The 22,079-nt window shown below is 40.3% G+C and overlaps 1 protein-coding gene across 1 annotated transcript; it reads right to left on the bottom strand.

The window, feature by feature from the left end:
- Window positions 1–12,861: 12,861 nt before the first annotated feature.
- Window positions 12,862–20,968, bottom strand: RFC3 (replication factor C subunit 3). The gene is made up of 9 exons (XM_063149157.1): window positions 20,857–20,968; window positions 19,443–19,580; window positions 18,833–18,900; window positions 17,102–17,199; window positions 16,646–16,827; window positions 16,271–16,407; window positions 16,046–16,144; window positions 14,997–15,066; window positions 12,862–13,778 (listed from the first exon to the last, which is right to left on the bottom strand). The coding sequence occupies exons 1-9, from the start codon at window positions 20,941–20,943 to the stop codon at window positions 13,587–13,589; spliced, it is 1,071 nt and encodes a 356-aa protein (XP_063005227.1). The 5' UTR covers window positions 20,944–20,968; the 3' UTR covers window positions 12,862–13,586.
- Window positions 20,969–22,079: the final 1,111 nt, after the last annotated feature.

Below are 22,079 nucleotides of genomic sequence, written 5' to 3'. Positions count from 1 at the left end.
TGTCTGCTTGCTCTAAATAATCTCTTTTAGTAGGATTAGTCACAGTATTCAATTAAGAGAAGGAACAATTAATTATATCCTTGTGAAATGAAGAAGAGAAGAATCTTTGAAATGTTCTTTCCTCCTCACCTTCTCCATTTAAAATTTAAAATTGCATTATGTATTTTTCAGCTATGGAAAAACTTTCAGTCTTCAATTTAAATAAAAGCAGTGGGAATGAGCAGTACATGACACAAAATTAATTTGGATTGATTTTTTTAGTAGGGTGGAGGAATGTATTGCCAAAATGCAAAGGATGCTTGATTTAAAATAGCCAGTAATCCATGAAGCAAGGCTTTGTGCCTACAGAGGTGTCAGCAGTTTTGGTCAAGCATTTGTGCTCAACCCAAGCAAAAATTTTTTTTTCAATGGTTTGTTTGGTTGTTTGAAATATTAAAAGTGGCCCTACTTGTACGCATCACCCTGGCAGGATTTTGCTTAGTATGATAATGATATGATGTTCATTAAAGCCCTTAAGGGGTTTTTCTACCTTTTGTTACAAGGCTTGCAAAACAGCTAAAAAAGATAAAAGATCTAAATATTCCTCTGTGGGAAAATAGCAGGAGGATAAATCTCTGGAAGAAGAAACAGTAGGTAGAAAGCTTCAAAGGAGAGCAGTGTAATAATAAGGATGTATCGCCAACCCCTTGATAAACTTAGAGAAAATGACCACAGATTATTGCAAGAGACTACAGGGCCAGTGGGGCAGAAAACACAATATTGAGAAACCACAATTTTCCATGTGTAGGTTGTGTATATGGTACAACAGGGGCACAAAGACTCTTGAAAAGATTAATCTGAGAACCCCCAAAAGGGAAAAAACCTCTTATTCGTCTGAAAGAGTGCATCAGGCCCACATCAATAAGTAATTGTGCAAGAACCACATCCTCTCACTAAATTTAATGGGACTGTAATCAAACTACTTGCTAGAAAATGCTTTTAAAAATTCACTGCATAAAAGTTTACTACCAGAAAGGAAGAAACTCTAAGGAAAATTGGAAGGGAAAGCCAGAAGGGTAAAATGCTGATAGAGGAGTGTGAAAATTGGTGAATGCTCAGCATGTGTGTACAGCACCTGTATAAAGGCTGCTCTTCAAAAGATACCAATTTAAAATTACAAAGGAAATTCCTAGGCCAGTGATAAAGATTGCTGGTGCCACAGAGTTATTCAGGATTACCAGTTGCAAGGATTTGCAAGAAAAATTCCCACATGAAACCAAGGACTGGGTGCAAAATCTCAGAAAAGCATTGTGGATAATTGCCAGGTTATGTACATAGAAAAAAATAACTAAGGGTACATTCACAGAGGTATCCTCTGTTCTTGTTCAGGAAAGTTATTGAAATCATCATAACACACATTTTCTGTGCCTTGAAAAGTATCAGATTAGAATTCAAACCCAGTCAAAACAGTAGTCAAATATCAAGAACAAAAATTAAAATGCAGAAGAATGGTAGAAGATAAATACTTGATGCACCCATATCTTGAATACTTCATGAAATTCAGATTTTCTCCATCTCTGGAAGGATATAGGTGAACCAGTAAAGGTCTTTATAATGATCAAAGGTACAAACTGATTATGTATGAGGACAGGTTAATGGGCTGTGGCTCTTTACCTAATTAAATAGTGTCATCACAAAAGTGTCTTAAAGGAAGTGTATAATTCATACTGCTTCTGAGGGAGATAGCATCCTGGAATTCACAAACTACATTAAATTAGTGAATAAGGAGTAAATTTATGTGCTTTATTGCAACAGGAGAACCACAGGGAAACATTTAAAATAGAAAAAGAATCTATATCATTAAATTGCAGGTTAGTTTGACATGTGAATTGGTGTAATCTGAAGTACAAGTGAGTCCAAGAAAGTATCCATGGAGGGCAGATCCATCCCTGGCTATCAGATACAGCTCTTAGGCTGCAGACCACAGGAAGCAAGGGGACAGAGCATCATTCTTCTTCCCTTCTTTTTTTCCTGCACCTCTGGTGCTGGCCGCTGCCACAGTACCATGCTGAAGGGACATTTGCTCTGACCCAGAATAAGTTTCCTCTGTCCTGACATTGTCTTCACCCCCTGCAAGTTTCTGTATTTACTGCAATCGAGGACAAAGCTACTTTTGATTTAAAGTACCATTCACTATAATAAATGCAATCTCAAGCATCTGGACCCTTGTTTTATAGTGTTTGGATGGTGGAAAATCCCCTTAAAAGATGCTGAACTGATGGTGAGAGGGGAAGCACTGAAGGACCAGAAAGACCTTATTGTAGTCTTTCAGTGATTAAAGGGAGACTGTTAGAAAGATGGAGAGGGACTTTCTAAACTTTATTTATATTAGATAATAGGAACAAATGTTTTATGATGAGGGTAGTGAGGCACTGGGGCAGGTTGTCCAGAAAATTCTGGATGTCCTCTCCCTGGAAGTGTTCAAGGCCGGGTCACCTGGGGCTCTGAGCAAACTGGTCTAGTGGAAGGTGTCTCTTTCCATGCTGCAGGAATTGAAAGCAGGGGATCTTCATGTTCCTTCCAACCCAAACTATCCTAAGGTTCTATGAAATATTCTCTCCAGTGCCATTGACTCATCAGTATGGAAGGAGTTGCAGGAGAAGCAGATCTGAACTGTTCCACTGGAGGGGAGGGAAGCAGGCTCATGTCACTGCTGGGCTGCAGTCAGGCCTTGGTGTTTGTGCCTCACTGCCAGCTCAGCTCCATCTCTGAAGCAGCACCAATACTGCACAGTGCAACTTGTTCAGTTTAAACAATTTCTATAGACAACAACTTTGATGTCAAGGAAAACAAAAAAAAATTTTTTTGTGTGAGCCGTTTGCTTTAAGTGAATGTGACTGCATGGTGGTCTTGGAGTCTCACAGGCTTGGCTTTGATTAAAAATAATCATGTGCAGTAATTCACATGATAGTCTGTGGTTTCTGTGTGATGTTGCCCCATGCAAATGGTCTGTTTCCTAGATTTAGGCATTTTTTTTAATGGAATACCTCACCCACAGCTTTTAAAGTTATCTGACATATTTAAATTGACAACACTAAAATTTTGTTCAGTGTGAGATTGTATTAATAGACTGTAATTTCCTTAATGATACTTGATGCATTTTTAATTACAAAGGCCATAACATTTCAGTATCAACATCTCAACTACTGCTAGAAGACCTAAGCTTTTGGAATTGATTTCTGTTGATCTCACAAAAGTGAAACCTACAGGCAGAGCAGTCAAATAACTGGATGTTAAAACACCCTATTTCTTTAAAGTTTGCCTTTTGATCCTCACCTTGCCACTGAGTGCATCATTCATTGCAGTGTTTTCCTATGACAGCTGGACTGTATGCTGTTATTCTTTTAATTGTAAAGTGTCTCTTTCTCTGGGGCAAAATGGATCTGATGGTGGATGGCTACCCTGAAGCTCACCTAGAGGATACACATACAGAGCTTCAGCTAGCATTATCTGTACTTTTGTTTCTAGAATCAAGCCTTTATTTATTTTCCCTTGAAAGACACATTGTTTCTCTGTGGAAGCCATCATTTCTGCTCCATCTAGCACAGGGCATTTTCACTGAGGGAAATATAAGCTTGGATAATTATCATTAATTCTATTGCTTTTTGCTTTCGGTGTCTTTAATATGTGCCCTTTCCTCTCCAGCACTATTACAGGATTTAACATTCCCTTGATGTAGCAGAACCTTTGCCAGAGTCCCTGCTGTGCACCAAGACCTAATCAACCTCCGTGTTTGTTGTGAATTGCTCCAAAGCTGCTGAGCCTGAGAGCTAACCTGCAGCACTGTCATTCTGCAAATTCCTGCCAAAGTCTGAGACCAATCGCCCTTTCTTATGCAAAATTTTTTATTGAAATGAGAGTGGAATTTAAACTGGGTTCTGGCTCAAGGGAAAGTGCATTACTTGAGTTTCACCATCCTTCTGATAAGGTGCTCTCCACATATCATATGTTTGTGTGCTGGGAGGGGGGTATCACACAGGAATGAGATTATCCAACTATTTGTTTTAATTGTATATATTTGTTACTGGGAAGAAGTAGACAAATGCTAGTTGACCAAGTTTCTCTCACCAATATTTTGATTCAACATTGCAGGTTGCTTTGCCACTGGCCAAATAGCCATTCATTGAGAAAAGATCATTTTGTTGTTTATTGCTAGTCTGACAGATGTCAGTTGTTTCAACATTTCTAAATTCTGCTGTGCTTTTAAAATACGACAGTATGGAAGGGACTCTTTAAAGTTAAAGCTAGCAGCATGTCAGAGATGATAAAGGTACTACAACCACACATAGCACAACAGAAGATAATTGATGTATTCCTGCAGTGCAAAGCATCAGCTTCCAGTGTGTCAGAGCCAGTCCCTGTCCCTACACTCTGTATTCATTAGTGCCTCAAGGGATACTTATTCACCTTATCTGTTCTCTTCTAGTGATACACCATTTTTCAACTGGAAGAGAGGCGCATGCAAGTGATAAAAGAGATGGCTCACATCTTGAGAGTAGGAGGCCAGATAATGATATATGTGTGGGCAATGGAGCAAAAATGGGGAAGATTTGAAAAGCAAGACAACTTTGTTCCTTAGAAACCTTCACCTCCTTCCTGCTCCTCAGGTGAGCCTTGCTCACATGGAGTACAAAAATCAATTCTTCACAGGGACAAAGAACTGGCTTTGAAACAGCCCTGTCATAAGCTGGATGGGACTTCAGAGCTGTGCAGGACAGCACGGAGCTCATCCTGCAGAGGGGAGAAAAAAGCACTGTGCACAGTGTCAGAGAAGTCTCTGAGATCATCTCTGTTCTCAAGATCACTTGACTCAGTATTAAATTTGGGCAATCAATGGCACCAAGAAGGGCTTGTTAGTTATGGCAATTACAGTGTTGAGCTGAATTAATTGAAAAGGGGAGAAAAAGTTGAAAAAAACGCAAAGCTCATGGATTCCCAAAACGTACTTCTCACTTTTTCTACGTTGCAAACTGAGTTTTTAAAATACAACAACTTCTGAAGTGGCTGTTAAACCTGTGCTGCCCACGCTGCTCAAAGGCTTTCAGAAGCTGCTATGCAGAATTAAGGCAAGTAAAGGTACAGCTCCCTAACAGCAGCAGGTAGTCATTGTGGTTGCAGCAGAGTGTATTCACCTGACCTGATTTCATGTCAGAAAGAATTAGCTGTCAGACAACAATTTAAAATAGACCATCTCCCAAACCAAGGAGCTTTCTTGCTAACCTCAGAGCAAAAGCAGAGTAGGTGCTTCTATGCATAAAAAAGTCAATGAGTGCCCTGACCAAGCACAGCTGACAGCAGACAGGTCCTGGTGGGGCCTGACTGAGGTACAGCTACATTTTTAAAGACAAGAAACTGGCCAAGCTGAAAGAGCACCATATTCCTGAGCTATGCATTACTCATTTGTACTTTGACCACACCAACTGGTGCATGATCACAGAAAACACTAAAGTGTGGAAGTTCTAGGGAAAATTCCCTTATTGAAGTGCACAGGGAATACTTAGAGGTTTTCTTTCTTTTGAAACCTCAGCGCCTTTGAAAACAGTTCCTGAAATTTTTATAGCCTTGAGTTTGTTTTGGTGAGAAGGGCATGTATGAGGAAGAAGCTGCTTTGAAGCTCTCAGGTTCCGTGACTTTGTTTTCTTTGATTTTGTTCTTAAAATACATCTTTATTGAAATTTTTTCCTAGAGTTATTATTTCAGGCTGAGCACACTTTAGCATACTGATCCCTTTTCATAAACAGCTGCCAGCTGTGTTTTGTTGCTTGAAAATAGATAAAATACAGTTGGAAGGTGATTGCTGGATTATTTTTATGTGTGCATTAAAAGTCTTTGTTGTTCATTTATTACTATATAATCATTCATGTCAACTTTTTATTTTAAAATTTATTGTACTCTGCTACTTGATGTAACATAACATGGGAAGTAAGTGAAAGATACACCATTTTATTACAGTTCCACTTTGTCAGCCCATATGATATTTCCAGTCACACAAGACAGACTGGCTTTTATGAGAATTACTGGGTGGCAGAGGCAGTAACTCATGACACTGTCACATTCCAGAGATATTTTCACAGCCTTGGAGCAGCCACAGCCAAGGAAGCAATGAGATACTTGCTTCCCTGTATGCCACTACATGACCCCTCAAAAACACAGTTTTAAAGGGGGGTTCATGTTTTAAGGATTGTTCTTGCCCTGCCAATAAAATTAAAAGTCAGAAGGATTTAGTAACTCATTTAAATCTCTACAGTGAATGAGCACAGCACAGAAAAGTGTCCCAGTGGTTGCTAGTCAACTGAGAAAATATTTATTAACATAATGCTTTTTATCTGCAGATTCACCTTTTGCAAAGAAAGACAGATTCATTACCTGATTTTTATAGATAAAGAAACTGTAACAATTTACTGTTAGAGTTTGCAATGTAAAGTAAATATTTGGAAGCAAAACAAACAATAATCCCAAACAACACATCTGCTTTGCTGATGTTTATTTATTAATGTCTGTCCATAATTTTACTTCCTGCTTTTATTTCCGTGGATCTGTGAAGCAGCAAGTCAGAGATCAAACTTGTTTTCTGAGAAATAAGCCCCTGCATACTCTTTACGTGCCTGTCAGTAGCAGATGTATATCGTGTTTTCAGACCTAGCATGAAAAAGTGCAGCAGTCTCTGGTTTTTAATGCAGCTTTAATTCAATTTGGATATAATATCTGTAATAACATTTCCTTTACTTCCTTCCATGGTACCATCATAGTACATCTTGTATTCTCAGGTGGAAGAGCTAGATAGGCTAATCAGTGTCCTCCATCTGTAATGATTGCCTCTGCACTGCTCCTTTTTTCCCACTAAATGTTAGCATCACTGTTAGCAAATGGAGAAAATAATTTTCAGACACAAAATGTTGCTGCCATTCAGCTCTGTTGACACCATTCCCTTCGTTTCATACAAGGATAACCCAGTCCAACTCTCAAATGAGTGGCCCATATGGGCATGGAACCACCTCAGCACTATTTACACCATTCTCTAACAGCATCTCTGCATTTTTTAGTGCATCTTCAGGTTGCCCAAAGCACCTCTGAGCCCCTCCATCATATTTGCTCCCCTGGTTCAACAGGCTGTTTACCCACACAGTGCACAAGTAAAAGGCCTCTGATGGTAGCTGCCAGTCCTTGCCCTCAAGCATACCTGACACTTAGCTTGTTCCTGGAACAGCACAGGTATTTTAACTGAACCTGGCTACTCCTGTTGGAAGGTTTTAGCCTATTCCAGCATTCCCTTAGAGCTCATCATCTCCAGTTCCTCCCTCAGGTGCAATGAGTCACCACGAGATTTCTCCTAATGCCGATCCCCTGCCTACCTGATCCAGCTGTTTCCAAACAAGATCCACGTCACAGGGACAATACTAACCTAGCTGGAAGGATTTTTAATCTCTGGACAACTGTTAGCAGCTCTAAAAGTAACTCTCACCTCAAACAAGGAGTTAATGTCTTTGTTTTGAATGAAATGAACTGCACAGGGCCAATTTAGCAGGGAAGTTCTGCCTAAGGGATGGGTCAGACCTGCTGCCATGTGAGATGCCTTGCACTCACAATGGCTGCCTCTGGACTTCTTGGGATCAGACTTAATTCAGACTCTTGCAAAAGAAACTGCTCTCAGACACAGCCCTCAAAGTGGAAAGAAAGTAAAAATACATATTTGTTTGCAAAGATCTTGTATTAATAAATCCTCACATTTATGCATGTCAGAAATGTGATAAAGCCATAAGCTCTATTCTAAATTCTTGTTTTGATTAGAATGCCAGTAGCAAAACCAGGAATGAGTGCATTCCTTAATTTCTTCCACACAGTCTGCATTTGGAGTCTGCAAGGTAGGCACTACCTTGTGCCAAAGGATATAGGAGGGAAGTGCTCTGCACTCCTGAGCAGCACTTGATCTCAATTTGTTTTCCTCTGTGCTCTTTGCTGTTCTGTGCTGGATTCTAGAATAGACAGGTGCAATTTTTCTGGCTTCATTTAGGCATCGAGTCAGTGGATCTGTATGTAAGTCTAGTTTTGTACTCCTTTATTGCCTATGGAGTTAATGGCAAGGAAGAGTTCCTTTAGAGGATGAACAATGGAGTACACCTTAAAGACTTGTTTGGACTAGCAAGCTCATGTTCAGCACCTGCTCATCTCTTTCCATTGCTTGTGGAAGGAGCATGGAGAGGAGTTCAGCCTTAAACACTCAGATTCATCATCCCCTCCAGCTTTACACCAGGCAGTGCTGATGACACATCCCTGTTTTGTAGAAAGGTTGCTGGGTTTTGTCTTATCTCTGCTTTAATTTAAAACATCCACCCCTCTGAATTTATGGTCATTTGAGGCCTCACCTGTCCAAGGGACACTTTCAGAAAACTGACACTAACTCTCATCTATCAATGATTATCTCCTTTACACCATATAATGATTTACTTTTTTATAAATAAAACAAATGTCTTCTCACTTCTTCTGGTTTGCAGGTCCCAAAAAATCCCCCAATGTTGGAGATTTTTGTTTTCTCCACAGATGGTTGCTGCGCTGTTCCTAATTTCTTTTGTGGAGCTCTGGGAAATTGTCCTCAGCTACCTCAGGATCACAAGTGCAGTGCAGGGTTCTCTGTTTTGTGCTTGCCACATTAGGCACTGTTACACTGAGTCCCAGCCAGCCCATGCAAAGGTGGCACAGGAGCAGCAGCCAGTGCTGCTCACATCACTGAGACACTCTGAGCACAGCAATGTTTATCCTCCTTCAGCATAAACAGGTTTGATGAGAGTGAGCCTATCATAAAAGATGTTTGCCTACTGGGTAAATGTCTTTCTTCTAATTGTTTGCTAATTAGCAAACAGCTAACCCCACTGATTATCAAAATTCTTTCTCCAGAGAAAATGCTGCCAAGAGTTTCATAAATCCTTTTCCCTCATTCTTTTTAATTTTAAAAATTGTTCCAAATATCATTTGGTAGCTATCACCTAAGGAGGCATTCCATTTGAGTTAATCAGCTCCTGCAAGGTTATCTGTGATCTATCTGAAAGTGCCTTAGCCAGCATCTTGCTTTCTGTCTTAATTTGCAATTACTGGCCTAAAATCGTCACTTACCATAGGCATTTGTACTGACCTCTCAAATTAAGATCACCCACAAAATTAGAACTGGAAGAAGCCTATTTGGTCACTTACTCTATCTTCAAAAGTGCATTTATTATTCATGGTGTGTGGCAGGGAATGTAAGTGTAGGGTATGATTGAGAACACTGCAGGTGACTAGTCTTTGAAATGTAAATACAATTAATGAGTGTACCTGTCTTCCCTCAGGATCTGTCCTTGCCTGCTTTGTCATTCTGATTATTTTTCTTCTCTTTGAAGGGGCTCCTGATTTTCCTTCCTTCCTTCTCACTCAAGACTGAAATAACATTTGGCAGAAGGATTCTGAGTGGTAAAAAGCACAGGAAATATTCTATGGATTTCACAAAACACGTGCTTTACTAGCATGCCTTTCACATCTCATTGTGACCAGGAGTGAGCTAAGTGTTGCCTTTATACTTTGGCACAAAAATCATTTGACATGAACATACTATCACAAGTTTAAAAAAAGAACACCAGCTTGCTTGCAGTGAAAGCCCACATTGGCAACATTGAGCTATAGTGAAACTGTGCCATTCACTAGCTGTCACAGGCTGCCAACTAAAAGCATCACATTTCATACAGCAAAGTAGATTGTCCCAGGGAAAACCAAGAAAAATTATTTGGGAACACTTGAGGTCAACCAAGAAAGAGAGCAGCACATTAGGTCCCCAGCTCTCAGTCTTCAACTTTCCCATGCCCAATCTTTATTCTTTATAATTGTATACAGTGGCTTGCAAAGAGGTTAAAACATATAAGACCAACACCTACTCCATGTCCTGGGATAGAACGGCAAATAGCTCCAAGAAGGTGCCAGGACAGAGGTGGTGGCTGCTAAGAGAAACACAGATGGACCAGTGGTGTCAGTGCTGAAACTACATGCTTGTAATAGCTAATGTCTCACTCTTATTTAGGAGGTGCCAAACCCACCTCTACTGAAACATCACCTAAGGCTCAAATGATTGGGACACAATTTACTAATGGTAGGACTGCGGAAACAGAGCATTCAATTTCTTCCAGAAGTTCACCAACTGTACACAACTGTAGAAGACAGACAAGCTGCTAAAGGAATGTTTAACTGTTACTGGTGTCAACTTGAAAACAAACAAAGCATCCACAGCATTAAAAAAGGAAAAAAAAATTAAAAAAGCAAAAACCTGGAGTAGGAACCAGGGGTCCTGGTTAATTTGGACAGAAAATAATTTCAATTTTGATGACAGAGAAAATTGTGAGTCAATTTCTGAAGTGTTGAAGATAATGACAAATTATTTTAATCTTAGCCATTTTGTGAAATGTAACCAATTCCTGACATGCACCTTGAATGATGCACTATTGATTAGCCTTCAGGGTACATTCAACAATAGAGGTCAAATTCTTTAAATATTCCTCACAGGAGTTAGCACTTGAGCTTCAGAGATGGGGAATAAAGTATGAATGTACCATTCACCCTTTGCACAGCTGATCTCTGCAGAGCACAGGAAGTTTCAACAGAAGTACTTGCTGCCTTCAGTTTCTTGATCCTTTTTTTTAAATGGGTTTCACCTCTGGCTTTCTGTGCTATCATGAAGCTGACTCCTCTGCAACCCCTCAGACACCTTCAGTGCTTAAGTCCCACGTGGGAGGGAGCAGCTTGGAGTTTTCATTTCCAGCTAGCGGGAGGTGTCGCTGGATAAAAGCGAGGGTAATCCTCTCAGCATGCAATTCAGCAGCAATTCTAAGCAGGTCTCAAAAGATGAAATCAGCTGAAGAAATGGATCATTTGAGAGGTTGGTCCTGTGCTAGTTAGTGTTCAGGAGTCTATCTGCACTGCCTCTTCCATTTGATCTGCAAGGCATGTGTGCTGTGCCAAGCGTAGGTCCAGCACAGCACTGTTGTTGGGCCATGTGTGTGCAGGCTCAGCTGGACTCGATCTCAGAGGTCTTTTCTAACCTAAATCATTCTGTGATTCTGTTCCAGGCTGGAGAGGCAGCGGTGCCCACCCAGAAGAGGCTCACTTGCCAGACTAACATTCTGTATTTTTGGTGAAAGGATTTGCACGGGAGCCCCATGAAGGGGAAAAAAAGGCAGAAAACTCAGTTTTATTTCTGACAGCCACCTGCATGAGCTCAAGGGTCCCTGCTCCCTGCAGCAGAGCCCAGCACCTCAGTTCAGCATCACACTGCTTCTAAGCAAGAGCTGCAACTGCCCCTAAGGGAGAGGAAGCAGCATCTAAGGGAGTGAGTGTCTAAAACATTCCCAGAAGGCACAACACTTACTGATCATCACAGCATCTCTCAAGGTGGAAGTCACTCCTAAGGATCATCAAGTCCAACTCCATGCTCCTCACAGGACGAACTAAAACTAAAGGACATGACGGAGCAACATCCAGACAACTCCTTGAACTCTGACACACTTGATGGCATGACCACTTCCCCTGAAGCCTGTTACAGATACTAAGTCAAAATTTCCTGGAAAATTTCTAGCAAGGAAAGACACGTGCAGAGACTTTTAAGACACTTGTGCCCATGTGTACTTAAATTTGTGTTCTAGACTGTGGAAGATGAGTCAAGATCTGCAGGGGGAAATGCTGGCTCTCAGGATGAGTGATTGCCATGTTCTGTCAGAGAAATCCTGTCATTATACCATCTTTCCATCCTTGGCTACTCTTGATTCATCCTAGGTAATAAAGGATAAAAAGGGAACTTCAACAAGGAGCAACAACAACACCTACAGAGATTTATACTGTGTTTCTGACTCCTAGACAAAGCTGCTGAGGCCTTTTGAAAGAGCAAGTTGTTCCTCTGCCCCAACAAACCTCCAATACAGCTCCTGCCTCTCCACCCTCCACAGCAACATTGCCCCTGTGCATTTCACAACCCCCTACACACATTCCTTTTCTCCCACATTAGCTTTTGGGGTTGGTTTTTTTGGGAGGGGGAAGTATTTTGTCATCCTTTGAACTCACTTTATCACACACTATAGATTAGTAGTAGGGAAATCATAACAGCTGTTCAGCTTTTAAAAACCAGTAAAGGCTCTGGACAGAGCAGAGCAGTTTTTATGTGCAGTAATTATGCCCCCTCTATTGCAAAGTTGTGCCCTACTTTGTAATGAATTTAAGCATTCCTTTCCGCTATCACTGACTAGTTTAATGTTTCTCCAGGATCTTCTGACAGTGAAGACATTCACAATATGACAAGTTACCAGTGCTGTGGATTTGGGTGACAAGCATATGGAAGGAAAAAAACTCTCATCATCTCTTTCTTCAGGAGCCCCACTGAGCAGGAAACAGGGCAGCACCATCTTACTGAGAATGAATCTGAATGCAAGCTGTGCACTAACACCCCACATGGAACCCTTAAGTCCTTGAGAACAGCAGCAGTATTTAATTAACTTAAGCTTTAAATATTGTCTAGTAATAGCCTAAATTAGCATTGAGAATAAAGAGCATGAATTCAGTAATTTTTATAGTACCACGGTATACAGATATAACATGTGAAAGACTTGCAGCACAGGAATTGTTGGTTCTCTATTCTTATCATTATTATTATTTTGGGAGGCTGTTTTTTCACTTGTTCTTGTTGCTTGTATTTATTTGGATTTTTTTAAACTTCAGTGGCTCCCTTCAGTTTTACAGCATGTGTGGGATATCCCACCTTTCTAAAAGATGTCTACATCAAAGCAGATGAATGCACCTAGACTGTTAGAGACAGTGTGAAAAAAACAATTCAGCATTTTTATTCATATTTGCTACAATTTATTTTCACATTTTAAAAAGGTCATATATCAGTTTAAAAGGTAAAAAATACTTGTTGAAAGCTGGAAAACATGCTTTTTGAAGGTATAATCCTTCTAAACATGTTACATGTGATTTACAAGCAACACCAAAGTATTGCTCCTCCACAATTTCAATGCGACTGCTTACAAAGAAAAAAAAAAAGAAAACATTTGGTGTGAGCACACCACAGAAAACACTCAGGCTATAAAAAAGAAGCCAGACAAACACTAAGATGTATAGATCGGAAGGCAGAACATATATGTTCAAGGTGGAACTTGGCAGAACACGGAAAAAACATCTTTTTCCTTCAGTCTCACCCATCTGTGATTAACAAACAAAAACCAAGCACACAGCACCTGTGTTCTCTCTTCTTAATGTCAGCTTACAAATACTGCAAAGCAGCTCTGATCTTGCACATCTTCAAAGGCAATGTGTTGTCTTTCTGAAAAGCCAATGTATTTTGTATGGCTCTAAAGATGGATTTGTGGCTGTCAAAAAATCCATCTGGTTTCTAAAGCTGAACAAACATTGTTTTATTAAATAGCCAAACAAAAATATTTGACTTAGAAGTAGACCCATATGTAATCAAGCACAGAAAACTAGACATTTGCAACACCATTGGTATCTTGACACAACATTCTGTGTACAACTTTGGGCATCAGTTAGAACATTATGTCATCCAGCCCATCCTCCATGAACTTCTTGTAAATTGCCATAAACTTTGCAACAAATGCTTCCAGATGATAAATGGCTTTGCTGCCCAGTTGCAAGCGATGTTCATAGAAGGCTGCCATCTGTGCCACTTCTCCTTTCAGTTGTCCATCACAATTATTTAGAAGTTCTGTCAAAAGACCCTAAAATGGGAAAAAAACAGGGCAGTATTTGAAAAATTATGTATTTTTTGTTAAGAGGATAACCTTGGTTCTTTGAAAATAACTAACCATTAACTAATAGTTCCCTCATTATTCCAACAGAAAATATATTCATTTACTGGGATAATTTGTGTCTTAATAAAAGAAAATTAATTAACCCCATCTCCAAACACTATAACCTCTACTGCATGTAGGAACATGGCCTGAGGAGAATTCCTACCAAGACAGCAAGTGTATTAAAACCACTTAGTTATATCTTGACAGCATCAAGCACAAAGAGAAACAACATTAATAAAAACCAAGGAAAGGGTTAATTAGAATTTAAGTGTCTCTGTCTGTATTTATGAACATATTTATGTGCAGACACACAAGACAACTTGACTTCAATATTTCTTACAAAACCTCAAAATGAATAATTTTAGAGACAGCAATAAAATCATCCAAATCCATCTCAATTGAAACAGCCAGGATTAAGTGAGAAGTATCTCTAGACCATTTCAAGTTTATGAAGAGGGAGTGAGTAGAGAACATGCACCATTTTCCTCTCAAACACAGCAATGCAGGATCTACTAACCTACTGTAAGAAAGGAAAGTTAAAGAAACATCTAAGTACCAAAACCATCAGAAAGCAGAAATTTGTTAATGTCAAAAGAAATTATGTCTGATGGCAAAACAAACATTACTAGGTTAAGTTGCAAATATTATTTTTGATCTTTGTTCTACTCTAGCTGTCTTCAGTATCCTTAAAATAACAACATGTACATCCCACTTGCTTTTTCCCTCCCAAGGTGACATCTGTCTTTGAATAGTTCTGCTGGACACCTCTCCACAAAGACACAGCAAATAATGAACTTATAACAACAAAGCTTATAAAAGAAAACCAATCATATAAAGATTAGCCCACAGAATTATTTAATCATTAAGGTTGTGAAAGACCACCAGGATCCTCAACTATGCTTTAATATAGTAATTGGCCTGAGAAGTGAAGGGGACTAAGAATGTCCTCCTTTATTTTTACTTAGCTATGATGCTGTTTTTCTTTGACCACTGAACAAGTTTTAATCTGTTTGGAAAGGACACATCTTTTCATCAATATCTTGATAATTTATGATATTTTGGTGCCTTTTTTTTAAAAAAGCTTTAGTGGAGACAGTCATGCTATAAAAATGTATAGCACATTAAGAGCTACAGCTGAATTACCTTCATTATAATCTCAGGAGGGATGCAGTGTGTCAGGAGTTCATAAAGCCGCCCACGGACTTCTAAAAGCCTGTTGGAGAGACACCACAAAATATGAGAAGCATGATCCCAAAGCATACTAATGTCTTTCACAACTAGTGAAATACACTGCAGGAAAAGAGGCAATCCAAGCAATGTCTCTTTTTTGCTTTTGGGTGTTATTTTAAGACCAAAAGCATTGCATGAGTCAATTTCAATTCAAAGGCTGCATATTACTCAAAAGATAAATGACACATACTCTAGTTACAATGGTCTCAGTTAATCTAGAAGCTACAAGGCTATTGTAATTTGTCTCGGGATTGTTTCCCTTTAATTTTTCTTTGTATCTAAGTTATTCATGCTTAAGACTAGTGACTAATTTACTACAGCCAGAGAGATCCTTTGTGCTGTTCTTCTGTCTTCATTGTTTAGAAGAAAGGATAAGACAATTAGGTGGCAGAGCTGACACAATTAGCCAAAGCTCAGCTTTTGAAAACAGAAGGACAGATGCTACAAGCATTTAAATTAAGTGACATCTTGTGCAAATAATAAATGGAACAGGCTAAAAGGATCAGGCTTTGGCTATGACAGTGAAATGGACACAGGAGTCATCTCCTAATGTGCTCAAAAAAAGCAATGAATTCTTACTCCCAGTTCTTTTACAAAGGTGCTTTATGCTAAAGATGGTCAAAGAGAAACTTTACGTAAAACAAACCAAAACGACCACACACACCCACCACTCCCACACAAAAAAAACCACCCAATGGGGAAACACAACATGCAACTGAGCCTAAGGTCACTTCAGATTACTAAGCTTTGACAGGGAAAAACTTCTTCAGTTCCTGATACTCATTCATACTCTCTGGCAATTTTAAAGCTCCACTCCTCTGGCTGCAAAGTACCAGCTCCAGTCAGAAATACAGAAAATTACACATAACTGGAGACACCACATTTTTGAATACAACTTTTTTTTTAGTTCCACAGTACATGGAAAACATCATTTATAGCTCTTAACAAATGCATTCACCTACCTTTGTGGTGTCTGTTGACCAACAATAGCATTTGCAGTTTCTCTCAAATAAATTTCCCAGTCCATCTCAGGAATGTCTTGATCAGCAGTAAAAGGATACCTAAGAAATAATATCTTTTTAGAGATTACAGTCTAAGCAAGTTGTTGCCTATTTTAACAAGGCGTTAGAAGCAAAGTCATTTATGTCTGACAGTAGAACTTAACATTAACTTTTGCAGTGACTTACTGTTGTACTCTGCAGGACTCACACATAAGGAGTGCTTTCCGAAGATTCCTGCCAGATTTCTCTGCAATCCTTTGAGCCAGCTCCTGAGGAAGAGTCAGGCCTTCTTTCTTACACACACTAGACAAGACATGGCAGATCTAGACAGAAAACAGATAGCAGGGAGTACAACAGTCTGCAAACTGTTCAGCACCTACAGATTCTCCCGTTAGAAAGATTTCTGGACCAGAGATGGACCAGTCTTTCATAAGCCATGCTTGGAAAATCATCCAACACAAAGGAAAATTACATCATTATGTAAAAATAAAATATAAATCCACGCCAAGAACTTATCCAAGAATTTTATAGCAACTTATTTTTGCCTCCGTTTCAACGTACATCTTCAATGCTGGGAGCAGGCACTCGTACAGCCAGGCATCTGCTTTGAATGGGCACTATAATTTTTGACATTGAGTTGCAGCACAAGATCAACCTGCAGGTCGCCATGTACTTCTCCATTGTTCTTCGCAAAGCATGCTGAGCCTCTTTAGTAAGTTTGTCAACTTCTGTTAACAGCACCACTGAAAAAGGGATTAAACATAGCAGGGTTCTGTATTAGTATCAGATCTTTCTAAGAAAAAATACTTTTGATATACAAGCAATAATACCAAAATAAGTGATAACACACAGAAAAACACAGCATGGTTCCACAGGCAGGAAAATAAAGATTAAGATTACTTGCGTGCCTTTTTGACTGTACAATCTTCACGCAACATACAGGTACAAACAAAACAGTGAACTGAAATCTCCCCATGTTTAAAAAGCATTTTGACTGGTTTTAACTGTTTTACTCACCTTTAAAATCTCGTTGAGTACTAGTCTCAAGCTGCTGGGACTGTGCCACTGTCTTCAAGAGCTCCTGAATTACTACACGGTCATTGTTTCCTGCATCACTGCACCAGGAATGTGAAAAAATCTTGTTTTAAAACAACTTTATATTGCATATAAAATACATCCTCCAAAAGACAAATGAACGAGCAAGAATGCCAAAAGAATTCAGAAGCTGTTGGGTTAGAATTAAACTAATACCCATATACTTTGTTGAAAGTTACCTCCTCTATAATAAAAACAACCAGAAGTTTATGCAGGCACAAATGGACTAGTAGCACTTTATTCAAATGTAGTAAATCCATTGGTAAATGTTTTATTAACTCATTAAAATAGAACTTCTTTTATTCAATGAGAAACCTAAACTTTTACCTAGTTTGAACAAAGACACACAATGAGAATCTTTTTACTCATTATGGGAAGAACAATTAAGCCTAACCACGTAAGAGGATGCCTGACATAAATGTGGGCTTTTATTCAGCAGAGTCCTTCCCAGAAATTCACTTCCTCTCCTTGTTAGCCATTCACCCCATTCCATGTTACTCAAGAGGCACATGACTTCACCATTGTTATAATTCAGTCAAACTTCACAGGCCACTGCACAGCAGAGGTTTACTGTCTGGTCAGACATAAACATGACAATTGCTCAGTTACTGAAAGCCTACAAATCAGGATATTAATCCTCAATCAAAACTCAGCACTTTTGTATTTAAATTGAAATACAATTATTTTATGTTTCAAGCTCTAAGTACTCTATACAGAGTAACAGGAAGAGTACTAGTAGTATCAGGTTATCACAGCCGGATTGAATGGTCACACATTTGATATCACCAAAATGACATATTCAAAACAATGATTACCAATAAGCCTCAGCTTTTATTGGTAATTAGCTGATAATTATTTGTGTCTGTATTAGCACACCAGCAGATACTCACTAATCAATAAACAGATTAGCTGAAGAATGAGTTTTTAAAGGAGACCTGGCAATGCAGAATAACTTCTACATGGCAAGGCAGCATGAGCTATGGTTTAGCAGTAACCAACACCACTTTAATGATTTAAAGCAACATTATGTTGCTTTGTATTTACCTGGTTTCAGGTAAATACAAATATTTGCTTTGGGTCTCCAAACCATCCCCTCCAGTTTCATAACAGCCAAAGAAGATGTAGACAGCTCGCCCCAAAGAGCTTCTGTTGTTTAAATCAATATCAGACCTCACTCAAGACAGGATCCACAGTATTTTGTGGTGGTCTTTCCCATGCTCTAAACACTTTATTTGGAGAGTTACAGGGTAAGCCTTTCTTTCTTTCAAATTCCTTAATTTTTGTATTTGTGAGGGAACTAATGATATGGAGGTGCTAGCTCCAGTAGAAGTTCTTAATTTCAACCAAAATGGTGAAATCTGTCAATTCAGAATTGTCTCCATTGCCCATTCCTCAACATCAGCATGCTTATACAGCCAGTTAAACAGAACATTTCTGCCTTAAGTATACAGCAATCCAAATTTCTGTTCATTTACAGCTGCTCAATTAAAAATCCTCTCCCTGCTCTCATTTGCAGACCAAACCCACAGACCATTACCTAACTTGCTCAGGGAACAAATCAGGCAATCAGTCCCTCATGCAGCCAGGCTGAAGGCACTCACAACACAGCCACTGGCTCACCTTTAAAGTGAGACATTTTTACTGCACACTTACCTTGGGTTAACTTCAAGGTGATAATTACTTGCAATGGTGCTAATTTCAATCTTCTTCTTAGAAGGTGCCTACGTAGAAAATAAGCGCATTAAGTTTCAGAAAGTATTCTAAAAATCTCTTGGAGCTTACACCTGGCTAAGTAACAGGCAAACCAAGAGTCTCAGAGATCAAAGAACTCTGGAGACACAGGCTTGCTAATCTCCTACAGTCCCAGCCCCACCTCCAAAGAAAAAAGGAATACTGACACATCATCCAGCCCATAAAATGGCAACAGCAGAGATGCTATGGTCCAAAATTAACTGTAAACAATAAATTAAAAAACCCATTCTGAACAAAAGAACTTTCACCACAAAAACAGCCAAACAGGCACAGAAAACAAGAGACAAACCCACACCAAAAGGCCTGAAGAACATCTGGAACATAATTTGTTTGTATAACCAAACTGGTATGATTAATTACATAAAAACATTGAAGATACTGAGTGCAAAATAAAAATTAATTTTTGAAACTCAACTCCAAAGGTCTCACAACAGAAATATATCACTATTTCCACAAAATATATCACTATTTCCACATTACTTCACAGGAGATGGAAGATTTATTTTTTTACCGTTATACTCTGATGCTCAATCCTCAGTTTCTCCACTCCGGCACCATATAATTCCCTTAACAAACACATTATTCTTGTCTTTTTTCCAGCTCCTGATGGTCCATACACCAACAGATGAGGAAAGTCACCACATTGAACCTGAATAAAAAAGAAACAAGACCAGTTAGCTACCACAGTATTTTCCTTATAAGATCATTTACCCTTCCATTTTCACCCAAGTTTACATTAAATGACTTTACCAGCTCCATCACAACATAGCACCTAGTATTAAAACTGCTGAAATCTTTCCCTGCAGCAACATTTCTATAAAATCTATTTTTCTGACAGCCACGTGCAACTCATTTAATTTCAAACACCTCACTGCTTGAAAAACACCCCAAGCAAACCAACAACAAAACAAACCCCAAAACCCCCACTCCAACACTTATACGCTTCCCACAGTAACTAGAGTGACAACTGCAAGAAACACACAGTAAAAAGGGTTGAAACAAAGTTTAAAGCAAATGCTTATATATATTAATGATGTACATACATACATACATACATATATATATATGTGTGTGTGTGGTTTTGTGTGTGTGTGTGTGTGTGTATATATATATATATATATATATATATATATATATATATATATATATATAAAAGGAGTTTATCTCCTGGAAAGCTAAAATGCATGACTTGGAGCACATCTCAGCCTACCCCACAGAAAGCATGAGTTAGATATCACTACTACCTACATGAGTTAGATATCACTCATTCCTGAGGAAGTGCATGTGCCAGTGGGCACATCTGGCAGGGGAAGCAGTCCTGACTTTCTTTCCTAGCTGCTCGCCTCAAAAATTTCTGCTAACATGAGGCAAACAAGCCAAGCCCTGTTCTCGGGGACACTGAAACCAGCAGGAAGAGCAAGTGCACACCGCTCCCCAAAGAGCTGAGCCACCGATTCCCCACAGGTTCCCCGGCACCAGGGCCTCGCTGCCAAGCAGGGCGCGATGCCGGGACGCTTCCCGCGCACGGGCGCTGCTCGGAAAGGCAGGGCCTGCACGGAGGGAAAGCTGCCGACCTCGGCCCCACGGAGCAGCGCCAGCGCCCGCAGGGAATCCCAATTATAGCATGGGTCAGGCTGGAATGGACCACAGCGGTCCAACCTCCCAGAGCACCGGGTGCAGGATTGCATCCAGAGGGTTCCCGACTATCTCCAGTGACGGAGACTCCGCAGCCACTCTGAGCAATCTGTTCCAGCGCCCGGTCACCCGCACAGTAAAGTTCTCCCCCTCATTCAGGCGCAATGCCGACTCCGGGGGGGTTCTCGCTGCGGGGAGGAGAGGACCGAGAGGACCTGGAGGCCGCGGGGGCCCCGGGCAGAGTCCGGCGGGGAGGGCGCGGGGCAGAGCCGAGCCCGTGGCTCACTGACCAGGTTGCGGAGCCGCGCCGCCTGCTCGCGGTGGAAGTCGAGGCGGCCGAGGGCGCCGGGCCGGTGCTTGTCCGCCCACAGGCTCATGGCGCTCCCGAAGCGCGCGGGCCGGCTGCGGGAAGCGCGCGCCGTACGGCGGCCGCCAAGGGACAAACCCCGGCGGCGGCCCCGCCCCGCGGCTCCCTCAGAGGAGCGCGGCGGCCGCCCCCCAGCCCGGCCCGGCGGGGATCTCAGCGCCACCCGCCCGGATCGCTGTCCGGAGGGACAGAGACACCCCCTGAGCCTTGGCACCTGTACTCACTGTGCTCCCTGAAGGCTTAGACGAGAGAGCCCCTTACCAAGCGCTGCGCAAGAGATTAACTCTGCCCGCCAGCCCAAACCAGCGCGCTGCCTCCCGTTGGAGGTGCGAGCCCTCCCTGCCCCGTCTGAAATCATTCCTCTTGCAGCTCATGTCAGGCAATCACAGAATCAGTTGGGTTGGAAAATACCTCTGAGATCCAACAAATGACCCAACACCATCAACTCAACCAGACATGGCACCGAGTGCCACATCCAGTCTTCCCTTAAACACCTTCGGGGACAGTGACTCCACCACCTCCCAGCGCATCCCATGCCAATGTTAAATCAATGTTAAATCACCTTTTCTGTGGAGAAATTAATCCTAATGTCCAACCTAAACTGCTCCTGGAGCAACTAAAGACTATAAAGACTTGGTCGAGGGAGTTTACAGTGATAATTTGGAATGTGAAATCTCCAAAAGCCCATAACACCTAGAAAGGCTTTTAATTGTTATAATTATTTATAATAAAATATTATTATAGTTGTTATTATTATTAATGATAATGATGTAATAACATTTTTAATTTATAATCTTATTATAAAATATTTTTTTATTTTATTTCTTGCTATTTGGTGGAGTCATTACTATTATATTGGTAATGTCAACTGTGATCTGATGATGTTCATCTTGCCATTTTATCCTTAAAACTGTATCTCCTGCGCCAGTTCTTTTACTTTACTTTGTTTTATGGCAAAAAAAAAAAAACAAAAAAAAAACAAAAAACAGGTTTCAGAAGGATTTGGATTATTTTCTTCCCTTTCTCAAAAACTCTTCCCACAGCCTCACTACAAATTAATGAGTTGCCCATAATATATGTCGTACAGTGAATTTTCAAGTTCCCTCTGTGTGTGTGGCTTTGTGTATATACAGAATATCTACACAG

Source organism: Melospiza melodia, chromosome 2, assembly GCF_035770615.1.
Source record: "Melospiza melodia melodia isolate bMelMel2 chromosome 2, bMelMel2.pri, whole genome shotgun sequence".
Classification (NCBI taxonomy): domain Eukaryota; kingdom Metazoa; phylum Chordata; class Aves; order Passeriformes; family Passerellidae; genus Melospiza; species Melospiza melodia.
The sequence above is the reverse complement of the archived record's forward strand: the minus strand, read 5'-3'. Positions and strand labels throughout refer to the sequence as shown.

Coding starts and splice junctions, on each gene's coding strand:
- RFC3 (XM_063149157.1), bottom strand. CDS start 20,943: ATGAGCCTGTGGGCGGACAAGCACCGGCCCGGCGCCCTCGGCCGCCTC. Junction 15,067..16,045: donor GGTCAACAGACACCACAAAG/GTAGGTGAATGC, acceptor TCTCTCCAACAG/GCTTTTAGAAGTCCGTGGGC. Junction 13,779..14,996: donor CTCCTGAGATTATAATGAAG/GTAATTCAGCTG, acceptor TTCCCATTTTAG/GGTCTTTTGACAGAACTTCT.